Here is a 25,682-nt window from a genome sequence, read left to right as displayed (position 1 = left end):
TGCCTCAGGAAGGGGCACCAGTCGAAAGAGTGTCCGTCATCGAATCATTGCAAGAAATGCCAGAAGCACCACCACACGTCGTTGCATGGAGACAAGGAAGGAAGCGTGAAACAAGATGCCAAGTCGAATGTGGCCATTCCGAAGCCAGCACAAGAACCCGCCACGTCGGCGCCACAGCCGGTTCCAGAGGAAACTAGGACGGTTTCTACATCGTGCTCCTGCAATAACTCTCAGCCAGCGGAGACAGTACTTCTGCTTACCGCGGTGGTACATTTAGCGGACTCAAGGAATCAGCTGCATCCGTGTCGAGTTTTGCTCGATAGTGGCTCTCAGGTCAACTTTATTTCAGAAAAGATGGCTAACTCGCTTGGTCTACCGAAGCAACCCGCTAACGTCGAAATCACCGGAATCAGCGCCATCCGAACGATTGCTCGTGAAAGGATTAAGGTCAAGCTCCACTCTCGTGATGGAACAGGAACCGTGCCGACAGCCAAGATCGATGTGAGCGATTGGGAGCTGCCCGATGAAATTATGTTGGCCGATGCCGAATTTCACAAGCCATCACAGGTGGACATGCTTATTGGTGCCGCACATTTCTTCGATCTGCTAAAGCCTGGTAAAACCAACTTGCGCCTCATCTACCGCAGCTTCGTGACAGCCATCTCGGTTGGGTCGTGGCTGGCGTGATAAACAACAGAGATTCTCCAATCAGGACTCCTGTTCACTCCAATGTGGCATCAATCACCGATATCGAGAAGCTGATGTACCAGTTTTGGCAGATTGAAGAGGTTCCCAACGTGTCCAAGCATTCAGCCGAAGAGCAGTTCTGTGAGACCCATTTTCAGTCAACTCATCGCCGAGATAGTTCCGGGAGATTCGTAGTGAAACTTCCCTTCAAGGAAAATGTAAATCAACTGACCGACTGCCGAGAGATTGCCTTGAAGCGTTTTCTACTGCTGGAGAAGCGTTTTCTGCGGGATCCTGAGCTCAAAGAACAGTACGTTAAATTCATTCGGGAGTACGAGTTGCTGAATCATTGCCATCAAATAAATGAAGCCAACGACCCGAAGGACAAGCAGAGCTACTATGTGCCGCACCATGCCGTGCTGCGGCCTACAAGTTCCAGTACCAAGTGTCGTGTCGTTTTCAACGCGAGTGCAAAGCCGTCGCCGTCTGCGTTGTCGTTGAATGCCGTCCTCCATGTAGGACCAGTTGTCCAAAGTGATTTGTTCACCATAGCGATTCGGTTTCGTAAGTACAAATTCGTGTTTTCCGCCGATATCACCAAAATGTACCGGCAGGTGTGGCTGGTGCAGGACGACACGTGTTATTTGAGAATTTTTTGGAGAGAAAACCCGTCGTTGCCATTGCGCGTCCTGGAGCTGAATACGGTTACGTATGGCACAGCTTCAGCGCCTTTCCAAGCCACCAGATGCCTTAACCAGCTCGCCGATGAAGATTCCAGGATCCCTCCAGATGTAGTCAGAATCATTAAGGAAGAGTTTTATGTGGACGATGTGCTTTCGGGCGCAAATACCATCGAGAAAGCGGTTGAATGTTATGAGCAGCTGAAATCATCCTTAGCTCAAGGTGGTTTCCCGTTGACGAAATGGTGCTCCAATTCAGAGGAGTTTTTGCAGCATATCCCAGAAGAAGACCAAGAAAAACAGCAAGCGATTCCAGTCTACGAAGCGAACGAGTTGATTAAACTGCTAGGGTTGACTTGGGACCCGAAAGCAGGTACTTTCCACATTGCAAGCCCGTCCATATCATCGTCTGCCGCCAAGCCCGCCACCAAGAGAACAATATACTCGGAGGTAGCAAAACTCTTCGATCCTTTGGGACTGTTTTCTCCAGTGATCGTGGTCGCCAAGCTTCTTGTGCAGCACCTGTGGAAGACAAAGCAAGGCTGGGATGAACCTGTGGAGAAGGAGTGTCAACAGAAATGGAACGAACTACAACAAGCTTTGCCGCAACTAGCTCTCATCCACGTCCCGAAAAGAGTAACGAGTGATGACGCAGTATTTTTTGAATTGCATGGTTTCGCCGATGCGTCCACCGTTGCCTATGGCGCCTGTTGTTATGTGCGAAGTGTGTTCTCGGATGGATCAGCGAAGCTTGTGTTATTGGCCAGCAAATCAAAGGTGGCACCGCTCCATGACTTGTCGATTCCTAGGAAGGAATTGTGTGCAGCATTGCTTCTGACTCGTCTGTTGCAGAAAGTGATTCCAGCGATGCAGATGGAGTTCCGAGAAGTGAGTTTGTGGTCCGACAGTACCATCGTTCTTGCCTGGTTGAAGAAACCGTTGGAGCAATTGCAAACTTTTGTGCGAAACCGTGTAGCGGAGATTTGTAGTAACACAGCAGATTACCAGTGGAAGTACGTAAGCTCGAAGAACAACCCTGCAGACATCGTGTCTAGAGGGCAGTTACCTGAAGCACTTTGCCGAAATCGTTTGTGGCAGCATGGTCCAGAATTTCTAGCCTGTTCCAACTATGAAATGGAGGTTGTAGACAGCGTACTACCAGAACCGTTACCTGAAATGAAGACCGTTGTAGCAGCAGTTGTGAATATCGATTCCGCTGTGTTCCAGTTCATGTATGACTGCAGTGACTTCCGCAAGGTTCAGCGAATTATGGCGTATGTTCGACGGTTTGTGGAAAACTGTCGTAAGAAAGATCCGCTTCAACGAGTGAAAAAGGTGTACCTTACCGTGTGCGAGTTACGTCAAGCCTGCGATGACATCTTTAGATTGGTTCAGCACAAGCATCTAGCCGACGAGATCAAGCTGGTTTCATCGGGTGAATCAAGCAAACGAATTGGAAACCTACGCCCTGTGTTCATCAATGGCTTGCTTCGTGTGGGTGGCCGTCTCGATAAGTCAGCGTTGCCCTTCGAATCCAAGCATCCGATTATTTTACCCGATAAAGACCCAATCGTAAGAATGTATGCCCGAACCGTTCACGAAGAACTCCTCCATATTGGACAGACCGGTTTGATCAATGCTCTCCGTCAAAGATACTGGCTGCTTAATTCTCGTTCCACCGTTCGACAAGTAACACGCAGCTGTGTCAGGTGTTTTCGTACCAGTCTAGTCGGCACTACGCAGCTCATGGGAGACTTGCCACCAACCAGAGTAAATCCATCGCCTCCGTTTGCTGTAACAGGGATTGATTACGCCGGCCCTATCTGGATTAAAGAAGGCAAGTATCGCCCGAAAATCGTGAAGGCATATATTGCGGTGTATGTCTGCATGGCTACCAAAGCCATCCATTTGGAAGCGGTTACCGATTTGAGCACCAATGCATTCTTGGCATCGTTGAAGAGATTCGTCAGTCGTCGAGGTCTGGTTCAGCGGCTTTACTCCGATAATGCCACAAATTTCAGATGTGCTCACCATGAAATGAACGAACTCTTCAAACAGTTCCAGGATCAGAAAGCGATCGACGATATCCATCAGTTCTGCCAAACACGTGAAATAGAATGGCACTTCATCCCGCCGGACGCTCCTGAGTTCGGTGGCCTTTGGGAGTCGGCCGTTAAATCTGCCAAAACGCACCTGAAGAAAATCGTTGGCAACTCCAAATTGACCTTCGAAGAGCTTGCGACCGTGTTGGCAGAGATAGAAGCAGTATTGAACTCACGTCCGCTATTCGCCATCTCAAACGATCCAGCCGACTCGAAGGTGATCACTCCAGCTCACTATTTGATCGGGCGTCCTCTTGTCGCCCCAGCCGAACCATCTTTGGAAGACGTTAATGCCAACCGTTTGGACCGTTGGCAGCACCTGCAAGTAATGAGAGATCACTTTTGGAGAGCTTGGAGTCGCGATTACCTTAACACCTTGCAGCCTCGTAAGAAGTACTTGAGAACCACGCCGAACATTCCAGTAGGAACGATTGTCCTGCTTCACGAAAAAACGCAACCGCCTCTCAGTTGGAAATTAGGACGAGTTTCCGCTGTGTACCGTGGTGAATCGAAATCCGGACACCCAATCGGTACATATTGACTCTTTAATGAATGTTCGAATCCTCTGAGCAGAATCTCAAATAGAGAAACTTTAAAGTAGATGGAGTACCGTGTACCTTTTTAGGAGCGGAATTAAAAGGTACACGGTACTCCATCTACTTTAAAGGTACATATTGATTAAACGAATAAATTAAATAAAAATCTAGTTGTATTTGCTTGTATCTTTACATTTAAACTTATATAATCATTTTACAATAATTTGTTATCTAGTAAGCTTTGAAATGAAAAGAATGAAAATGAAAACAAATTCGCAACTTCAGTTTTGCATTTTTCCTGCATTGTTCAAGTTCTTGTTGTGAAGATTCCGATTTTCAAAATTTGTTCATTCGCGAATGTGTGAATAAATATTAGTTTTACTGCTTGGGTGGTTCAAAACAGTGAATGTGATGATAGATTTTGAACTATATTGCGAGAAAAAAGTGATTTGGTGTAATCATTTACTAATTCAAAAGCAAAAAGACGCTGTTCGGGTTTGTGAGCCAGTGGTTCTCTAGCCGGACACAAATTGATATCGCAATATATTTGCTGTATATAGTACTATGTATTTGTGAAGCATATTTGAGGAAAACTAAAAGCTATGGTGGCTTTCAATACAACCGAAGATAAGGTAATTAATTTGCGCAGAAAAACTGCTTCAAATCACGATTCTTTTAGAGACGCTGCAGCATAGTCTTAGCTTCAAACCACAAACAAGGAATGGAGATAAAAAATGTTCTAATTAAACATAAAGTTATCCATTATATTATATTACAAAGCAAACGCATATATAACATTACCGGAATAACCATTTTCTAGTTGAATTCAATGCATTTTATATAGATATGGTCCATTTAAATTTACATGTCCGGATTTTGATTCATTAGTGTCCGGCATATTGATTCATGTGTCCGGGTTTAAGGACAAGACATGCTACATTATTTTCACGATTTACATACTATTTTGCTAATTTTTACTAAAATATTCTTTGTTTTCATGAAGATATGAGCCTAAACTAATTGTATGAAAATCACTCTTTAATCATATGAGAAAATAAGGTAGTGAAAATTGAGCTGGAACATTTCGTGCCTCTTAAGCGTCCGGATATTGATGCAGCACGGTATTCTGGTGACGACGGTTTGGTAAGGGTAGTCGATGTGTTCTCCAATGGATCCACGTATCGTCATCCCATCACGAAGGTTTCGATTCTGCCGATTGAGGACAACCTTCCAGAAGCAACGCCAAGAGAAGAATGTTGAAATTTCCATTCCAACGGGGGGAGTATGATCGCAGTACACTTTTCACAGCATTCTAGAATACCCTATGAGCCATAAAATTTTGGGCAGCTGCAAGGGACATGGAGGTCTTTAATTTGTCTTTGGTGGAAGTGCTCATAAGAACACTACGCTAAGAAGCAAGCTCTGTCCCAGTAAGGACCTAATACCAAGAAGAAGAAGAAGAAGAACTCATCACTACTCTGCACAAAATAGAGCTACACCCTTCTTTCGGTATAGTAATTTCCAAATGTATAATTTCACATGTATGTCCAATTTTTATCAAATGTAGTGATGTATGCAGCTTTTCATCAATGTTTTAACCCTTTCTTTCCCACAGCTTTGTTCGACAATTCAACTGTCAAAATGGGGTTTCTAAAAAAAGTGCTTGAACAAAAGTTGTTGCAAATGAGCTATATTATTCAAAATGATCATTAAAATTTTTGATTGTTTTTCAATAGCTAGTTGATTGTTTTTCAATAGTTTGACACTTAGGTCACTTATTTCGTTGTTTGATGAGACAAATGAGCGTATAAGTTTATTCCAATGATTATTAACCTAATCGTAGCAATTCGGTTTAGTTAGCGTTCGTCGAAAATCGGTGGATTACCTGTGCTACCATGGGAAAGAGAGGGTTAAGAAGGTGCATCATCTCTTACTTTTTAGGGCTACACCGATTAGAATAAAGACGTTCGTAGTATCATATTATACGTTTCCGATATAATGATTACGTAAACTCGGCAGAATAAATTCTGCACATTAAAATGATACGCCCTTCTTTGCGTCAAATCTAAATTACAAATGACTTGTTTAATTTTGCACAAAATAGTGATACACCCTTCTGTCAGTCTTATCCTGTTGACGATATAGACAAAATTTTCCGTAAGGATACCAAATGACAAGAAGGCATTTGGCATGATTGATTAAATGATCAAGGACCATTTGATATAATGGTCATTTGGCCAATGACCATTTGGCATAACATGAAGAACATCCTTTTTGAAAAGAAGGAGCATAAGTATGGCTGGATGGCCTTTATACCAAATCATTTTATGCCAAGTGACCTTATGCTATATGGGCTCTCCATCGATATATTTTGCCTATATCATTAATGAGATAATACTGAAAGAAGGGTGCATCACTATATATGTAAAAATAAACATATAGTCTGTATATTTTATGGGAATATATTAAAAGAAGGGTGTATTATTATAATATGCAAAATACTCATGAATAGGGGGATTAGGGGCATATTGGACACATTAGGTAAATGCTTATTTTACATATAATGGAAATATGTTTCTTTGCTCTAAAATTAAATCCACCGCTTTCTCCGCTTTGCTTATAAACTAATTTGAAGCTGAGAAAAAAATATAGTAGAATTTTAGAGGACAAATGAAGCAAAGCGTAAACTTTTATACCGTCAAAACGTTCATATACAATACAGATTTCGTACAGTTTATAAAGTTTTGCTGAAATATGCATATTCCCAGAGAGTAAGGGGGTGTCCATTTCGACCCGTGTGTTCATTATGTCCCTAACCCTCCTACCTACATATTTGTTTTGTCACATCAGACCTTAGCCTGTCACATAAGTGACTCTTCTTCCTCTTTTCTGGCGTTACGTCCCTACAGGGACAGAGCCTGCTTTTCAGCTTAGTGTTCTTATGAGCACTTCCACAGTTATTAACTGAGAGCTTACTATGCCAATGACCTTAGGCCGTCCCTTATTTTTCGAAAATGCGTTATAAGTTCGTCATTGTAAAGTGCTCGTTTTGGTAAGAAAAAAATCAGGTAAAAATTTGAAGTCCGTACGTGGACGCCAAGTAGTCCCCCAACGGCCCTGAATTCATTAGGTGTAGATGACCCCTTGAGCGTAATCGTGCTCGCTGCTCTAGTGCACGCAGCATGAGTACGAAATACCACCAGTAACAAATTGTTCTGCGCGCGTTGATAATCAGCATAGTTTTCTTTGGGATGATTTAAATATTACGTAACGCAAAATTTGTCAATTTTAGACCCCCCCCTCTACCACAAACAACTTTTGTATGAAAAAACATTTTTGTAAGGATCGTAACACTACGGAAGACCCCCCTCCCCCTGTTGTGTTACGTAATATTTGAACGATCCCTTTGTAGTTTTGAATTTTATGTCAGCGTGCAGTGTTATGAAGATATCCACAATATAAAATATTATTTTACCTAAAAGTCCATGCTGATTATCAATTTGTTACTAGTGGCTTTTCGTACTCATGTTGCGTACACTAGAGCAGCGAGCTCGATTTGTCGCACAGGGTTCATCTCTACCTAATACCTTTAGGGTCGTTGGGGGACCACTTAGCGACCACGTACGGACTTCAAATTTTTACCTGATTTTTTTCTTACCAAAACGAGCACTTTACAATGACGAACTTTTAACATTTTGCATTTTCGAAAAATAAGGGACGGCCTAATTACCATTTTTGCATGCGTATATCGTGTGGCAGGTACGAAGATACTCTATGCCCTGGGAAGTCGAGAAAATTTCCAACCCGAAAAGATCCTCGACCGGTGGGATTCGAACCCACGACCCTTATCTTGGTCTTGCTGAATAGCTGCGCGTTTACCGCTACGGCTATCTGGGCCCCCACATAAGTGACTCACGCAAAGCAATAATTAAAAAAAGAAAAAAATTGATATTCATATAGCTTACTGGGGAATGGTGCATTCTGGGGAATGGAATTCTGGGGAATGTTACATTCTGGGGAATGGTTCATTCTGGGGAACGGAATTCTGGGGAATGGTTTTCTGGGGAATGTTATAGAATCCTCTAAAGTACCTATTTTTAAAACATTTAGTCGCAACCAGCCCTGTGTAAGAAAACCAGGCAAAAAATAAACAAAAAAATCGATATTTTCTGACAGAATATTTTCATAGTTTCAGATTGCCAGTATTCCCCTTAACCATGTTGTGAAAGGTACAAGTCCCGCAACTTGGAGGAAATTTGGACACCGTGCGGTGTATGTTTGATAGAAAGAATGAAATTCGCAATAATCTGCGTATTGTCTATTATTGAGCCCGTGTTCTACTTTTCGCCTACAATATCCATATTTCACGAACTGTGAGCACTATTTTGCTTCAGAAAGTTGAAGCAATTCAAGTGTAGACTGCTACATTCTGTTCATGGAAACAGTTCCAAATCATGGTTTTTATTTTCAGCTTGCTATTAAAGCTGGACTTTAGTAAATTTATCAATCTTTGATTGTTCTTATGAAAAGCAACGTAAAATGCTACATAAGACACGTTTTTACATCAGCGATCACATAATCTTACCACATTTTGAGCTGTCGCTTTGAGTTCTGGCGATGTTGTCGATGACTCATATCCCACATCCGAATGAATATTAACTTTAGACATTAGTTTACTGACGTTAGTAATAGGAGACGGACTAGAATTCAGGTTTCCCTCGTACGACGATAACAGCAATGCTGGCTGTTGCTTTTGCAGACAAGCTTGTTTCGTTGTTTCAGTTATGGCTGTTGTGGTCACTGGCGATGCCACATGGTTATGTTCAACGTTGTTTTCAATCTCATTTTCATTTGGTTCCTCTTGATCCTGCAATTCGGAAAAAAAAAACTAAAGTTGATAACACTACTTGACAAACGCAGAAATCGTTATATTACCTCTTCTGGACAAAGCTGAAATGCCATTTGCAGGACGTTTTTGGCAGACTGAGATCTTTCCAGCACAAAGCTGTTCGTGTTGTCGTTGCTTTGCGCCGGTGGTGACCAGGAGTTGTAATTGTACTGTCCACCTGTTCCTCGGTGCCTGTCAAGTTCGTCCTGCAGCCATTCGATGGCATGTGTCCACTGGCGGGCCAGATCTACCATGGTGTGCAACATGTTCAGTGCCACACGACTTTGGGTAAACAGCTGCACTAAGCATTTGATACACTGGTAGGCGCGTTTTTGGTAGTCCATTTTATTCCTCTGAATAATATCTAGTAAACCTTCTCTATCATCTGCAATGCCTGTTGAATAAAGTAAAAATGAATCAAATTATTAATTATGCTAGTACTTGTGGCTATACGGTTTGTATCATTGTCTAATCCTAAGTACGCATCTTGCGTTAGTGATGCTTCAACGGTAATGTCTGCCAAAAAGCAAAGTCAAAACAACAAACGTGTTTTTTCGGATAGTGTCACTCTCAAACTGCAAAATCTTCATTGAACTGTTTATGTGTACACTGTACATAGCCAGATAGCCGTAGCGGTAAACGCGCACCTATTCAGCAAGACCAAGCTGAGGGTCGTGGGGTCGAATCCCACCGGTCGAGGATCTTTTCGGGTTGGAAATTTTCTCGACTTCTCAGAGCATAGAGTATCTTCGTACCTGCCACACGATATACGCATGCAAAAATGGTCATTGGCACAGTAAGCTCTCAGTTAATAATTGTGGAAGTGCTCATAAGAACACTAAGCTGAGAAGCAGGCTCTGTCCCAGTGAGGACGTAATTCCAGAAAGAAGAAGAAGATGTGTACATATGGGATCTCAGAATAAATACTGAATGAAAATGGAACTTTATTATTGCACTGGTGATAGTGCATAGTTTTTTATATAGAATTTTCACACTAGCACTAGCAAAGCTTCAACCTTCACATAATCCGGCAATCTGAGGTGCTAATTGGGGTCTAGGCTATGTGGTTCTCACTGAACGGTCTATTGAGAAGTGTATCGAAAATAAGCTATCCACATATTTTTCTTCCAAATGATGTGAAAAATTGATATTTTATTCAAACAAAAAACTGATCCTGTATTGTACAAGGTTTAACTTGAACATAAAGAAGACCACATGAAATTAATATTATTCTTTTAGGAACTTTCGATCGAACACTCTTCATCAAGTTTCGGATAAGAGTTGCATCACATTTTTTGGACGCTTGAGTCCAATTTTTTTGAATTCCTGCATGTTTCCAGCTGCTTTACCAGTCTTCTTGAAGACCCTCTTCACGATTGCCCAGTAACGTTCGATGGGTCGAAGCTGAGGGCAATTTGGTGGATTGATGTTTTTTCTCAAAAAAAATCTATAGAGGGAGATCCCCCAGTGCCGGACAGCACCCAATACCGGACAAAGTTGAAACATTGAGAAATCATGGTCCAATCAAGATGGTGTACTAGTAGAAAAGAAAGCTATTATGTAGACTAATGTTTGCGTAGAATTGAAAAATGCATGTCTTTTTAAAAAAGTAGAAAAGTTTGAAAATTTTTGAAAAATTGACGTATTTTCTTAATTTTGAGCCTGCTTAGTAATTATTTTGAATATGAAAAAATACTTTGGATCACGTAAGCATGATCGAACATAATCCTAATTTGATAGTATGAATGTATTTTGTACCATAATTGAACTAAATATGGACAAATTACAATTTTTGTTCAACACGTCCTGTCCCTCAGTTTCGGACAGCTTGATTTGTTAGATGGTACATTTGTAATTATTGCGTCAGTGTTTCAAAATACTTTCATTTTTCATGGGTTCCGTAGATCATGGTATTAAACATGCAATAAAATTAAGAAGAATGAACATTCAGAGCAACATCGTAAAATGTGCTATTTTTCAGCATATATGGAAGAGGTTTTTGATAGGCATCTCGCAAACTAAGGAAAACTCAAATTATTCTTGTAAATGTTTCAAATGCATTGAATTGGTAATTATAAACTATTCCTAGAGTGTACACATTCAATGATGTTCAAATTTGCAGAATTCGAGGCATTTCCAGATCGTGTCCGGTATTGGGTGCCACCTTTCAAGATCGATCAATTTCGTACTAAAATACATCATCAAAATGCATTGTCAAAATTCATATTTATATTTTCAAATTTATTTTTGTACACTATAAAAGTTATAATATTTATCATAAATGGGTAACACGAGCCCATAAAATCAATAGTTTTCGAATTATGAATTTAGTGGCTTAAGTGTCCGGTACTGGGGGATCTCCCCCTACCGTTTTTCGCAAGCCAATTGAGAGTAGTTTTGGCATAGTAAGCCGATGCTAAATCCGGCCAAAATAGTGGAGGGGTACTATGCTTCTTATATAAAGGTAGCAATAATCTCTTCTGAAGACACTCAGATCGATAGATTTCCGCATTTATAGTTCCGGTAGTGTAAAAAAATGTCGACTTCAAACCACAGGTACATATTGCTTGCCATACCAGCACTTTTCGACCAAATTTCTCCACTTGAATCGACCTGTCCGCATCGCTTACATCCTCCCCTACGACGGCAGTAAAGTATTGTGGACCCGGAAGGATTTTTAAATCCTCCTTTACTTAGGTCTCATCGTCCATCAAAACCCGAGCAGAAGAAAATAACTTCTGAATACCAAACTAAGGTATTCCATACCAGATAATTTCCAATACTTACAACCTGAATGAGGTATGAATGAGCCCTGCATAAGAGGTTAAATACCTCAAATAATATCTCAAGCATATTCTATGAACACCTAACTGATAATTAGATCAGGTATTGTAATACCTCAATAACACTGTTCGACAAATTTTTTTTTTGGATGGATCAGGGACGCGTTTATATGGGTCTTGAAGTGCAAAAAAGTATAGAAAGAGGCTGTTTTCAAATGATTTGCAGCACCCCTGGATTATTTTTTGATAAAGCTTGAAAATTTGGCATTTTTAATCACAAAAAGTGTAATAAGCAAAATATCAATATCTTTTAAATTCAATTATACAACCATTGAATTTGTTAAATCAATATTTTTTAGCACTGGTTGACTTCAGGGATACGTGCACCATTTCAGAAGAATACCGGCATCTATTTTGTATATGAATTTGGAATGTTAACGATCATTAAGCAAGTACGTGAGGATGTGCACCATATAATTACTACTATTTTCTATTTCACACATCTGGTTCATTATATAATAATTATTATAGGTTCAAGAAGAAGCTTGATTAGAACTTTATTCTTTGCTCCATTATATAAAGCAATGAGCAATGGAATCCAGTAACATTTGATTTCAACAAGGACGACGACTACGGAAAATTTATGTGTCTGTTATATTTATATGGGCTGGTTGGTCTAATAAACTCTCAGCAGAAATACAAAATTGATATAGGTTGGATACTGACATGTAAGTGGTCTTACATGCGCTAGCTGGTTTATCAGGTGACGATGTCTGTAAAAAAATGTGATAACATTGTCATTTGCGATTTCTAAATATTTTGATAGGTTCTTATTAAAAATAGTTTACTTATCGTGAGATTAATTTTCATCAGAATATCCCTACAAAAATTACAGAATAACAGAAAATAGCAATAAATAATTTAGTAATCAACATTGTCACATTTTTTTGCGAAAGCCGTTCAGGCAGGCATGTGCTCTTTATGATTCAGTTTGTGCACAATGCTGATCGTTTGTGAAAACTGATTTAGTGGTAACATGCCTGCTTCTTACTTATAAGATGAAACAATTTCCGATTTGCGGACATGCTCCGGAACGCTGAACTTATCCTTGGCCGTGAAAAACAGGTTGCCGGGGATCTGTTTGAAGTCGGTCTTCGTCGTCCATGATGCAGCATTCAACTTTCGCCAGCATGTTGAGGTACAACTTCCTGGCACGGGTTTTGGCGAACTTGTTCTGCTTCTCGTCGCGATTAGGGGCCTTTTGTACCTTGAACGTTCGAAGCCTAGCCTTAGTTTTGGCCTTCTGGACAAAACTTCGGCTTAGGTGCAGGTTCTTAGCCACATCCTAAACGGAGGCGTTCGGGTTTCGGTTGAAGGCCCCAACTACGCGGTTGTGATTTTTGGTGTTGTACGAAATACTTTTTCCTTCACTTCTGGGCTTCCGATCGGTGGTCAATGGTTCCTTGAACCGCTTAATCACTCGCGATACCGTGGAATTCGCGATTCCCAACGTTTTAGCGATGGAACGATGCGAGAGATCCTTGTTCTCGTGATGAATGCGCAATATTTTATCACGCACGAGCTGTTCTTTCGACTCCTTTTTCGAGAGTTTTGATCACAGGATTTTAAAACTTGCAGGATGTAAATAATGAACTAAATCCACCCAAATTTTCATTAAATTCTACCCAACGGTTAAAAAGTTAGAGTAATTTCATAGTGTGGCAATTTAATTGTGGACACCCTTTAAAATAGACCCCTTTGTGCGGTCCTTAGCCTCTTGCCCAGCAACTCCTATCCCTACCTCCTCGTGGTACTGGCCGGGGTACGAGTAACCTTGGGGAAGATCGGGTAACCAACCCCCGGTGGGAACTTTGGTCGTATGCTGACAGGGAAGGGGGGTTTGCTTTTGCTTCTGCAAACCTGGAGCGTCCGTACTCCATGTTAGGAGCGGCTCACAACAGCGTCTGTTCCCCATGTCAGGGGCGGCTGATCATCGTCCGAGTGCCAGAGAAGGACTCTAAGCTAAACTGCGCACTATGGCCCTCCGAACATTTAGGGGGAATGGTCCTCCGGAAATCTAGGGGATTGGTGTCAGGCCTTACAAGCCAACCGTAAAAACACATCAGCACAGGAACGTCAACGAGAGAATACGGACCGGAACAATCGGCAAAGACCACAGCGATGAAAACGGACTAGCGATTGGGAACTCGGTATCGTAGCGCTGCAGGAGGTGTGCTGGACAGGAGCATTGGTGCGAACGTTTAGTACCATTTACCAGAGCTGCGGCAACACACGCGAGCTGGGAACAGCTTTCATAGTGATGGGTGATATGCAAAGGCGCGTGATCGGGTGTTGGCCGATCAATGGACGAATGTGAAAGTTAAGAATCAAAGGTCGATTCTTTAACTTCAGCATAATCAACGTGCATAGCCCACACTCCGAAAGCACTCATGATGACAAGGACGCATTTTACGCGCAGCTTGAACGCGAGTACGACCGCTGCCCAAGCCACGACGTCAACATCATCATAGGAGATTTGAACGCTCAGGTTGGCCAGGAGGATGAGTTCAGACCGAAGATTAGAAAGTTCAGCGCCCACTGGCTGACGAACGAGAACGGCCTCTGACTGATAGATTTTGCCGCCTCCAAGAATATGGCCATTCGTAGCACCTTTTTCCAGCACAGCCTCCCGTATCGGTACACCTGGAGATCATCTCTGCAGACAGAATCGCAAATCGACCACGTTTTGATCGATGGACGGCACTCTCCGACATAACCGACGTCAGAACCTATCGTGGCGCTAACATTGACTCCGACTACTACCTGGTTATGGTGAAACTGCGCCCAAAACTATCCTCGATAGGGCCACTCTTGAGGACTGCTGGAGGACAGTCAAAGCAGCCATTAACGACGCTGCCCAAAATCATTGTCGGATATGTGGAACGGAGCTTAAGAAACGATTGGTTCGACGAAGAGTGCCAGGAGGTTTTAGAGGAGAAGAATGCAGCGCGGGCTGCAATGCTGCAGCATGGTACGCGCCAAAACGTTGAACGATACAGACTGAAGCGAAAACAGCAAACCCGCATATTCCGGGACAAAAAGCGCCGCCTGGAAGAGGTGGAATGCCAAGAGATGGAATTGCTGTACCGTTCTCAAGAAACGCGGCAGTTCTATCAGAAGCTCAACACATCCCGCAAAGGCTTCGTGCCGCGAGCTGAAATGTGCCGGGATAAGGATGGGAGCATTTTGAAGGACGGACGCGAGGTGATCTAAAGGTGGAAGCAGCACTACGATGAACACCTGAATGGCACAGAGAACACAGTCACAGAAGGTCAGGACAGCGAAGGCGATGGCTACGTCAGCACAGCGGACAGTGGAAACCAACCAGCTTCCACGAAGGGGGAAGTTAATTTATGTATTTAATTGCTACGTCTTGGATCAATACCTTAATCCGCCAGACTGTTAATTTAAATACTTAATTCTATGTTTAAAAGTACATTTGGACACATTAAAATCAAAATAACATCCTACATCATTGAATGCTCGCAAACAACTAGACATTGGGCAGTTCTGTCCATATGTCGTTCTATGAGGTCGTATAACCAGCGACTGCCTCTCGCGGAGCTGCCTTGTCGGTGGGTAAAACCTCAGTTCGTTGGTGAGTTCCGAGCAGTCGATGTTATTGGACAACAAGTCATACACAAATAATCGCTGAATCTTAGTTCGTCTGGACGTCAATGTTTCCAAATCTATCAGCCTACAACGACTTACATAGTCGGGAAGATTCGTCGGATCGTTCCACGGTAACTGCCTTAAACAATAGTGGATGAAACAGCGCTGCACCTTCTCAATTCTGAGCATATGCGTTGCATGGTATGGAGACCAGACGCACACTGCATATTCCATGACGCTCTTGACCAGCGAGCAATACAGAGCCTTAAGCGTGTACACATCGCGAAACGATTGCGAGTTTCGTCGGATAAATCCCAACACAGCAAATCCTTTCGCCGTCACGGTGCTTATGTGTTCAGTGAACTTCAACTTACTATCTATTATTACGCCAAGAGTGTGAGAATTATCGTGCAATCACCATCCTAAACGCCGCCTACAAAGTGCTATCCCAGATTCTCTTCCGTCTTCTATCACCTATAGCAAACGAGTTCGTGGGAAGTTATCAAGCAGGTTTCATCGACGGCCGCTCGACAACGGACCAGATCTTTTCCGTGCGGCAAATCCTCCAGAAATGCCGTGAGTACCAGGTCCACACGCACCATTTGTTCATCGATTTCAAGGCGGCATACGACAGTATTGACCATGTAGAGGTATGGAAGATCATGGGCAACACAGCTTTCCCGGGAAACTCACAAGATTGGTCAGAGCAACGATGGACGGTGTGCAAACCTGCGTGAAGATCTCGGGCGAACACTCTAATTCAGTGTTTCCCAAACTTTTTTAACTGTCGCCCCCTTGAGATCAACATATTTTAGAATCGCCTCCCAGATTCTTCTTCTTCTTACCTCATTGGGACATAGTCTGCTTCTCAGCTTAGTGTTCAATGAGCACTTCCACAGTTATTAACTGAGTGCCTTCTAAGTTGCCTTTTTCGCATTCGTATATCGTGTGGCAGGCGCCTACTGATACGTAGTTTAAATATTTAAATTTAATGCTGTGCTATGTTGGAATTTTGATCAATATCTTAGCATAAGTGTACCGTAAATTGGTCAAAATATAAAGTTGACTGATGTAGTACTTAAAATGTGATAAAAATGTTCTCGACTCGTATATCTATAAAAGAGTCATGTTAAAAACTATCACATTTCTAGACTTCAAAAATTCAACAAATCTATTATGATAATTTACTAAATAATATCAACCAAATCTGTCCGAAATGCGTTATCAATTGTCCTACGCGGTTTAAAGGCCTTTCACTAAGCTGCGACTATCGATACAATGTTGCTTCACTTCCTAATTTTCAATCTCAGGAAATACAAGCCGAGTATCAGTGAATCATGCTTCGTAACCTTCGTAATGAAGGAATTTTGCTAGCTGAATCTCGGATGAAATTAAAAAAAAACGAGATTTGCATAACCAAGCTTGTGAAAAAAACTTAGTGTGACGATTATGATATTTTCTCACATTATTTTACTTCAAAAATGCTTCTAATTTTTTTTTTTGTCGGTTGCGATAGGGGTAGTACTGGCACTCTTAATCTGCTCTAAGCTCCTTCCCAGCATTTGCTTTTATAAGCCTCTATTGCGTTCATCACACAGACGTTCCTAAGCAATGTTGCTCAAATGGTCACTGTGTACGCTAGCAGCAATCAGCCCTTGCCGTAGTTTTGCAGTCTTGTAGTTCAGACTACTATCAAACTATGATAAGGCCTGAAATGCTACTAGAGTGGTTAAAGTGAAGAACGAAATAGTTTTATTAAAAGGTCCTCATTCCCCATTTCATTTCATCACTCACTATCGTCACTTTTATTTTCGACACTATCACGTATATCACCGATTATCACTCATCAACTTTCGTAATACACTTCAGATATACTTTCTATTATATCACTTTTCCCCATCACACCATTTTCATATAAATCTGTTAGCATTACCATCTGTTAGCATTACTAAGTAATTTAAAGATATTCAATTTAAATGTATCATTATTTTTGATGCTGTAGAGTCATTACTATTCAAACTACGATTTAGCACTATGATCAAGAAAGTTACATTAAAAAAAAATACTTCGATCCATTCTTCTGCACTCGCTGTCATTACATTAACACTTTTATCATGCACGTTTGAAGAACTAGGCAATTAAGTTTATATTCAGAAAAATGATTGCACAATGTATTATGGCCATTATTAAATTAGTAGAGTTCACATCATTATTATTATATTTTTAACAAAACTATCAGAATCACTTCCACCTTAATTTTCAAATTTTCATCACTATAGATTTAATTATAAAATCACTATTAGCACCTTCACAATCACTAAATTTAATAACGACGAGTGTAACGCACAGTTTCACCAACCACCCATTCTTATGTTGCATTATAAAACGATTGATCACACGTTGGCTTCGAAACTTAACCACCATTGCTGATTAGTACAAAGGATGCTACAGCTCGTGCAAACGAATTGAAACATCAAACAACCAGCACTGGTTTATAAGTAACTAATGAGCCCTGGCGGTCCCTCCGTTCGAAGAGGACTTGATAATATGCCGAAACATATTAACAGATCCTCCGCCTGAATGCAGCCGTTTCATGATAAATCATGAACCGTTGGAGGTGTGCCAAAGTATTGGGAAGGTGATATGTTTCACAGACGGGTATTATTATGGTGCACCTTCTACTTTAGCACCGTCAAACCCTGTGATCGTGGCCAGGGTACTTCAAAAATGCTTCTAATGATATCTGTAACCATAAATAAGATCAACGTTATCGATCGGAAAAACTTTTATATGCACATTTATGTTTTAGAAGTAGAAAAAAAAATGAATGGATAATACTAACGTTTTGTGTGTGGGTTTTTAAGACATTAACACGTTAATGCTTCCAGTGGACGGTAAAGTCCTTCTAAGAAAGCACCACACTAAACAACGTCCAGTGACTCAGTCGGATAACCTTCCTTACGAAGTTTTGCGGACAGAAGCGGGAATCGAACCTACACTAGTTGACACGATGCGGTCAAATGCCTGACGGCACTAACCGCACGGCTACGACATTTTGTCTATGATGAATATCCAATATCCCATACATTAAAATTTTCGCCCCCCTTTCTACTGTTTTCGCCCCCCAAATTCAGAATTACAAATTATCGCCCCCCTGGACCTGAAAATCGCCTCCCGAGGGGCGAATTCGCCCACTTCGGGAATCACTGCTCTAGTTCGTTCGAGCCTCGACGGGGACTACGACAAGGCGACGGACTTTCGTGCCTGTTGTTCAATATTGCGCTTGAATGTGTCATGCGGAGAGCCGGACTTAACAATCGAGGCACGATTTTCACGAGATCCGGACAATTTGTTTGCTTCGCGGACAACATGGATATTATTGGGAGAAAATTTGAAACGGTGGCAGATTTGTTCACCCACCTTAAACGCGAAGCAACAAAAGTCGGGCTAATGGTGAATGCGTCGAAAACAAAGTAGGTACATGCTGGTTGGCGGAACTGAGCGCGACAGGGCCCGCCTAGGAAGCAGTGTTACGATAGAAGGGGATACCTTCGAGGTGGTGGACGAGTTCGTCTACCTCGGATCCTTGTTGACGACAATGTTAGTCGGAAAATACGAAGGCGCATCATCAGCGGAAATCGTGCCTACTATGGTCTTCAGAAGAAACTGCGGTCAAGAAAGATTCACCCCCGCACCAAATGCACGATGTAGAAAACGCTAAAGGTAGTTAAATCTGGAAGGATACGCTGGGCAGGGCATGTTGCAAGAATGCCGGACAACGATGGTGTTCGCTACGAATCCGGTCGGAACAAGAAGGCGTGTGGCGCAGCTAGCTAGGTGGATTGACCAGGTGCACCAGGACCTGGAGAGCATGGGTCACAGTCGAGGATGGAGAGAAGCGGCTATGAACCGAATGAATTGGCGAAATATTGTTGGCAAGGCTTTATCAAGATAATTGATGTAAAGCCAAATAAGTAAGTAAGTAGGCACACTCATATCATCGGCAGCGAAGCCAGGAAGTATGGTCCTTGAAGAGTACGACTATCGTCTGTCATGATTGCTCGATACCAGCCGCCCGTTTAACGGAAATTTTGGGTGCTGTTATGGCTTCTTGCGAAAGATTGTAGAAATCACAAATTTATTTCTCAATTTCGGCAGCAACCTGCTCAGCAACTTGACAATTTTCACAGTAAATTGCAATAACTATCGAATCGCAGTGAAAACCGATTTATAAGGGGGAAATAACCGTGGTTTCGAAGATAAGCATCTGCACTATTTTACGTGTACACCATTTCTGCCACAAACTCACAGTCTCACACTCACAGTATGTTCCTTGGTTTTGGACGATATCAATTTTACCGGAATCAATAGCAGGTCAATGGAGGAGGCCTTCGTGCCTCTGAAGATGGGGATACAGCGATGAAAGGCCTGATCATTAATTCTAGTGGCCTAGCGGTGTTGGTGTTGAGGTAGTGATTGATGGGGATCTGTTTAAAGTTGTTGAATAATTGGTTTATCTTAGAATACTTGTGACATGTGACAATGACGTTTCCCGTGAAGCGAAAAGATGTGTTGCGGCTGTGAATAGATTCCGCAACACAAATCAATCATAAATGGAAACAAAATTTGGCTCGCATAAACATGGTTACTTCCACTGGCTTTGTAAAGGGGCACGAAGCACTGGCTTTGTAAAGGGGCCGGAATCATAGTTAATCTGTATCTTCTTTACCGATACAGATCTATATTCAACTAATCTAAATTTACATCCTTTTTCACTCTTTTACTCTCACACCGAGCAGGTAGGAGAGTGCTCTGCTGTTAGTGCAATCAAATTTCATATGAGCCATAGTACATTGCTCTTGCGGTGGTTCGTTTTGCCGTGTTCCTGAGTCGTTTGAGGCTAGCTGCCTGCGAAGAGAATCAGTTTTTCTCAGATACTGACGGAGGATGGATGTGTTCCCCAAAGCACGGTTCTCCGTCCGGCGTCTTCTGATGGCTGGATGGTTTTTTTGTGGAGGGGCTGGGAATCGAACCCATGACCTTCCGCTTATGAAGCGAAAGTGTAACCTCAAGGCTACAGACCCCCCTGTATCAAATAAATAAAGATGCGAATTTTAATAGGCGAGTAAACTACGTCAGACTTCAGTAGGCTGATCACTTAGTGCCAATGTCGGAAGAAATGTCGGCGACTTCGTGGAAGGCCACAAACACACTGATGGTACGCAGTGGAAGAGCACCTGGCAACCCTAAATGTTGTCATCTGGTGAAGTATTGCCCAAAACTGACGAAGATGGAGGTCTACGCCTGGTAATGGTATTCGTAATCTCTCATGAACCCGCCGAATTCTAACCAGTATCATGTTGGTTATTACGTTTGCAATGCGATTACATTCCTCGGCCCCTGACTGAGGTCTTCATTATACCTACCTTTCACCTTGATGGCTCCAACGTAGAGCCATCAAGGTGAAAGGTAGGTATAATGAAGACCTCAGTCAGGGGCCGAGGAATGTAATCGCATTGCAAACGTAATAACCAACATGATACTGGTAAGAATTCGGCGGGTTCATGAGAGATTACGAATACACTGGTTGCATGCAGGAGATGTTGACTTATATGGTACTCCAATTTCCATTGTTGATGTCAGCTAACCGGTTGAACTTAATAATAATAATAATTAAGTAGGTACTCATTGGATTAGGTCGACTTACCAATTAGTGCATTGTGTATCCGGTGGTGCTGCCAGGAGTCTTCTATCAGCAACAATTGTAAAAGCAGTTCCGTGTTGTGCTTCATATTATGCCAATAGGCATACCCGCAGTGCCATAACAGTTCTGCGAGCAAATTTCGGGAAAAGAGCGGATTTTCCCAACTACAATACTGTAACAGTTTCACTCCTTCTTCGCCAATGTTTGTATCTTCTATTAATCGCTTGACGTAACTGAAAAATGAGAATATATTTGATTTGTGTGTTTAAAATCTGACCGTGAGCCGCTTTGTCATTCCTTTAGTAACGGAAGAAGCAGCAACTATTACAAACTTTCCGTACCTTACTTTAATGAAGAGGTAATCGTTGCACTCCGGAGAAAGTGGCATCAACATTTCATAAGTCATGTGCGGATCGATGTAGATATTTGGTTTCACTGGCGCGTTATTGTTAGAACTGGAACAGTGGCTCGAAATGTCACAGGAGCGAATTAAATGCGATACCACGTGGTGCAATTTGCTCAGATCTGGATACTGATACTTTATGTGAGGTCCAGGACCTTCGTCTAGTGCTACTTTCATAAAGATGGCAGGAACGTTAAGCTAAAAAGGGAATCAAATATAATATCATTCGACATACTCCAACGAATATGGGTACCTTTATCAACTGTTGTTTCTCGTGAAGCCCTAAGCCGGCATACAAACTAAAAAGATTGAAGTATTGCGGAAGATGTTTTCCATTGTCAGCGACCTCTCCCTTCAGTAACGATAGCACGGCGATCAGCACCTGTTCACATAAGTTACTTCCATCATACCCAGGTAGCGGATCATCACTGGCGGCGCAATGGCAGAAAAATACGACTAGTTTGCCAAACACCGATCGGATTTCTGGGGAAGGTGCCACTAAGATGTACTCGCTCAGTCGTGTTGGAGGATTTAAAAGAACTTTGGCGGCAAACCACTGTCGAACTGCCGCCGAGTTTCGAATATGCTGACACAGTGTCTCATACCTACAAATGACAAAAATTACGGATTTAAGTTTCGATAAAATGATTTGCAATTGTTTTAGTCCCGTCCTCAAAATGAAGGTGGTCAGTACACTTATAAATTTAATTACACTCACCAGTCAATCGCCACACCCCGTATAGTTTTCTTCGTCCGAAATCCTGAGTGGAACAAGAATTGAGAAGCAAGTTGCATGCTAAGCAGAGATAGTTCCTCTGCAGCTGGTGGCTGTAAGTAAATAGTATTAACAAATTGAAATATCACTTCTTAAAAAACATTGTGTTCCATCATACTCACCAGTTTTTCTATTTTTTCGCACCTTTGAATTTGTGGTAAGCTAACTAACTTTTTGATGAATGCAAAAAATTCCACTGCAAATAAACTTTTCGCATGTAGGAATCGAATGTTCTGTGTCCTGAAAAAGCACATCGAAATTAAAATATATTAGTAACGAAGCAACGGATTTGGAAATCGTAAAACTATGTAATCATAGGTTTAAAATGTAGCTTGGATGTAGATTGCCCTTTCTATCTCTTTGGTTTGGTAATTCTAATGATTTCCTTGATCATACAGAATAAGCGAACTAAAGCCCTTTTCTTGCACATTTCTCGATTACTTTTTCAAATCGACGTAAGTAACTTTCATATGATTTTGAGAAAATTAATTCAAAAGAATCACAACCTGTCTTTTAAAACTGTTTTAAAATTAATCAACTTTTTATTTTTTTTTCGCCGTGTACATCGTTTAAATTTTGCATACATTAAGCTCGCGTTCAAAAACTAGGGAGTTCCTGTTATTTCCCACAAAAAAATATTACAAAATGATAAGCCGATTTATTCAGTTACTTTCGACGTTTTTCTACCAGTGTAAAATCGACTCAAGTAGTGTTTTGTTTTGATTCGTGGTTAAGTCACTTTGTCTCTCCATACAGCGGGGCGGCGAAAGTAGTGGTTAGGTTGCGAAAGTTGAGAATCTTACTTTCGTCGTTTTGTAAATCCGGAAATAAACGTTTTAAAAGTGAAAAATCGAGTTGGTTCAGAGCGGAACGTGTAGAATTTCGTCTGCGAAACACGTAGAATCGATAAAGTAAGTTTGTATACTTTTTTGACTTGAGTCTGTTAGAATAAGTTTTCGAGATTTATTTACTAAAGATTGCAAACATATGCTTTAATAACACTAGAGCATATATTATGACGATTTTGCAGTATAGTTCGGTATTCTCTGATCTTCACTACATCTCCTTAACATCGACGACATAACCGTTATCCATCTGCTCACTGCATTACACGTGTTTTCATGCTGGCGCATTTTCTGTACAATAGGCCTATTCACAAGACGTTTCAAATCAGCTGATAGGGAAGCTCTTTGACAGTTCTTCTATGAAGATGACAATCTCGTGTTAGCACCGGTCTTCCACCGATGTTAACAAATGCATAGACGGACTTGTCATATGAAAAGGCCTATTTTGTCCGGGTTTAGAACGCTTGCGTATATCCCTCAGCCTAAATCGAGTGGTAGTCGAATATAACATGATTTGGGATATTTGACAGGCCGAAAGAGTGGAGACTCTGCGTACCCGAATCTATGAAGGCAGATACATATTTTCGGAAGCAACGGTGACCAGACAAGAACCGGTTTCTGGTCATCCCTACCTAAGGCCTGGGTGCACTCTGCTGTACGTAGGAGACGTCTCCATTCGATTCGGTCCATGGTTGCCCGTCGACAGCCACGCTTTCTGTGAAGTGTTCGCAGATCCTCCCCAATTTGATCGACCCATCTTGCCCGTTGCGCACCACGTCGTCGTCTTATGGCGGTCGGATTGTTTTCGAGAACCATTTTCATCGGGTTGTTAATCGGCATCTGGTGAAATGCTAGGCCAACCTCATCCTTCCAATTTTTGCGAGGTGTACGATGGTTGGTTCTCCCAGCAGCTGGTGCAATTCATGGTTCATACGCCTTCTTGACGTTCCGTCTTCCATCTGCACTCCGCCGTAGATAGCCCCGCAACACCTTCCGTTCGAAAACACCAAGGGCCAGTTGATCTTCTGCATGTTTCGGGCTCATAGAGTAGTACTGGCCTAGATGATTAAGGTGAAACAGCTCGGAATCCAAAGATGGCCGGCACAATGGCCGACTTCTCCCCCACTCACGTTTTCGAAGGCACAAAATTGGAGAAATAGTTGGCAAACGTTCCTGATCTTCTTATTTTAAGCTTTCTGCTAGTGCACAATGCCAAAATAAAAAGTTCACTGTTGTGGGATGCTTTCTTCGTGAGATTTGTGCCTTTGAAGTTTTAGTGCAATCTTAGAAGTTGATTCCAAACGGTTTCACCTTAACTTCGTGCGACGGCGAACTTTGCGCGATCGAATAGTTATGCGGAGTCCAAAGTAGGCAGCAACGCTGCGTCTGTGAATTTCTCCGTTGGTGTCGTTGCCGGTGGTCACCAGCAAGCCCAAATACATGAATTCTTCGACCATCTCGATTTCATAGCCGTCAATATGAGCCCCTTGCTATAATGTATTTTGTCTTCGACACATTGATGTTCAGTCCAATTCGCTTAGCTTAAGCCCATAGTCGGTTGTACGTACCCGCCATCGTCTCAAAGTTCCGTGCTATAATATCAATCCCATCCTCGTCGCCAATGTAGCAAAGTGAAATTACTTCTTCCGTCATTCAGAGTGATGAATTATTGTCTGTTTCATGGACAACAAACGCGCCGCCAAAATCGTCGCCAGCAAACAAATCAAAGGAGATGATTTTCCGTTGTTCCGTAAGACTGGTGAAACGTCAAATTCGCAGCGGCTGGTTGGCTGGCGACGATTTTGGCGACCGGCAACGATTGCGAACAGTCGCGTCCGATAAGGTGCAAAACTTACAATACAATGTTTTATTCTGAACTTTCCTGTCACAATGCTCAAGCATGGCCTACTCTAACCTAATCCAATAATACAATAATACAGTCGCCGGCGAAACCAAGTAGCTGAATGGACTTTCTGAAGATCATGCCACTCGTGTCTATCCCCGCTCTTCTTATCACACTTTCTAAAGCAATTTTGAACAGTAAACACGAAAGGCTATCACCTTGCCGTAACCCTCTGCGAAATTCGAAGGAACTCGAGAGTGTCCCTGATACTCGGACTACGCACATCACTCGCTCCATCGTCGCCTTGATCATAGACCGAATTAGAATCGATGAACAAATGATAAGTGGGTTACATGAGAATTTCTGCAACACCCCGGGATGGCGAATATCTGGTCTGTTGTACCTTGTTCGCCCATAAATCGTGCCTGATATTGCTCAACGAATTCCCTAGCAATAGGGCGATATTCAAAACTGAAAAGGCAATAGATGGCTCTTTTTCAATGGTAGTGAAAACGAAATCCTGAAGCAAAGAAAGCATCATGGAAGATGAACTAAACACAAAAAGTTATGTATTCACTTTACACTTGATTTCTAATCACTATTTTCTTTGTCCAGTTTCCTAATTGCAAGCAATTTACGATTTTCATTATTTTTCATACGTTTTGACAGTTCTCCGACTACCATTCTTCCATGCGCTTGTGTTGAAAGTTTGAGAAATTTGAGAATCCAGCGTAGCGCGATCAGTGGGTGACATACATACAACA

General features: G+C 42.0%; 1 protein-coding gene across 1 annotated transcript in view; it reads right to left on the bottom strand.

The window, feature by feature from the left end:
* Positions 1-25,682, bottom strand: part of LOC5572484 (probable ubiquitin carboxyl-terminal hydrolase FAF) — a 97,590-nt gene that overhangs the window by 4,361 nt on the left and 67,547 nt on the right. The window contains exons 12-18 of the mRNA XM_021849710.1: positions 22,353-22,470; positions 22,174-22,283; positions 21,709-22,060; positions 21,394-21,653; positions 21,056-21,285; positions 8,941-9,287; positions 8,591-8,872 (exon numbers count right to left, since the gene is read on the bottom strand). Of these exons, the coding sequence (XP_021705402.1) occupies positions 8,591-8,872; positions 8,941-9,287; positions 21,056-21,285; positions 21,394-21,653; positions 21,709-22,060; positions 22,174-22,283; positions 22,353-22,470 (1,699 nt within the window). The remainder of the gene's footprint in view (positions 1-8,590; positions 8,873-8,940; positions 9,288-21,055; positions 21,286-21,393; positions 21,654-21,708; positions 22,061-22,173; positions 22,284-22,352; positions 22,471-25,682) is intronic.

Source organism: Aedes aegypti, chromosome 3 (assembly GCF_002204515.2).
Source record: "Aedes aegypti strain LVP_AGWG chromosome 3, AaegL5.0 Primary Assembly, whole genome shotgun sequence".
Taxonomy (NCBI): Eukaryota; Metazoa; Arthropoda; class Insecta; order Diptera; family Culicidae; genus Aedes; species Aedes aegypti.
Note: the sequence above shows the minus strand (reverse complement) of the source record. Positions and strands in the feature narration are given on the sequence as shown.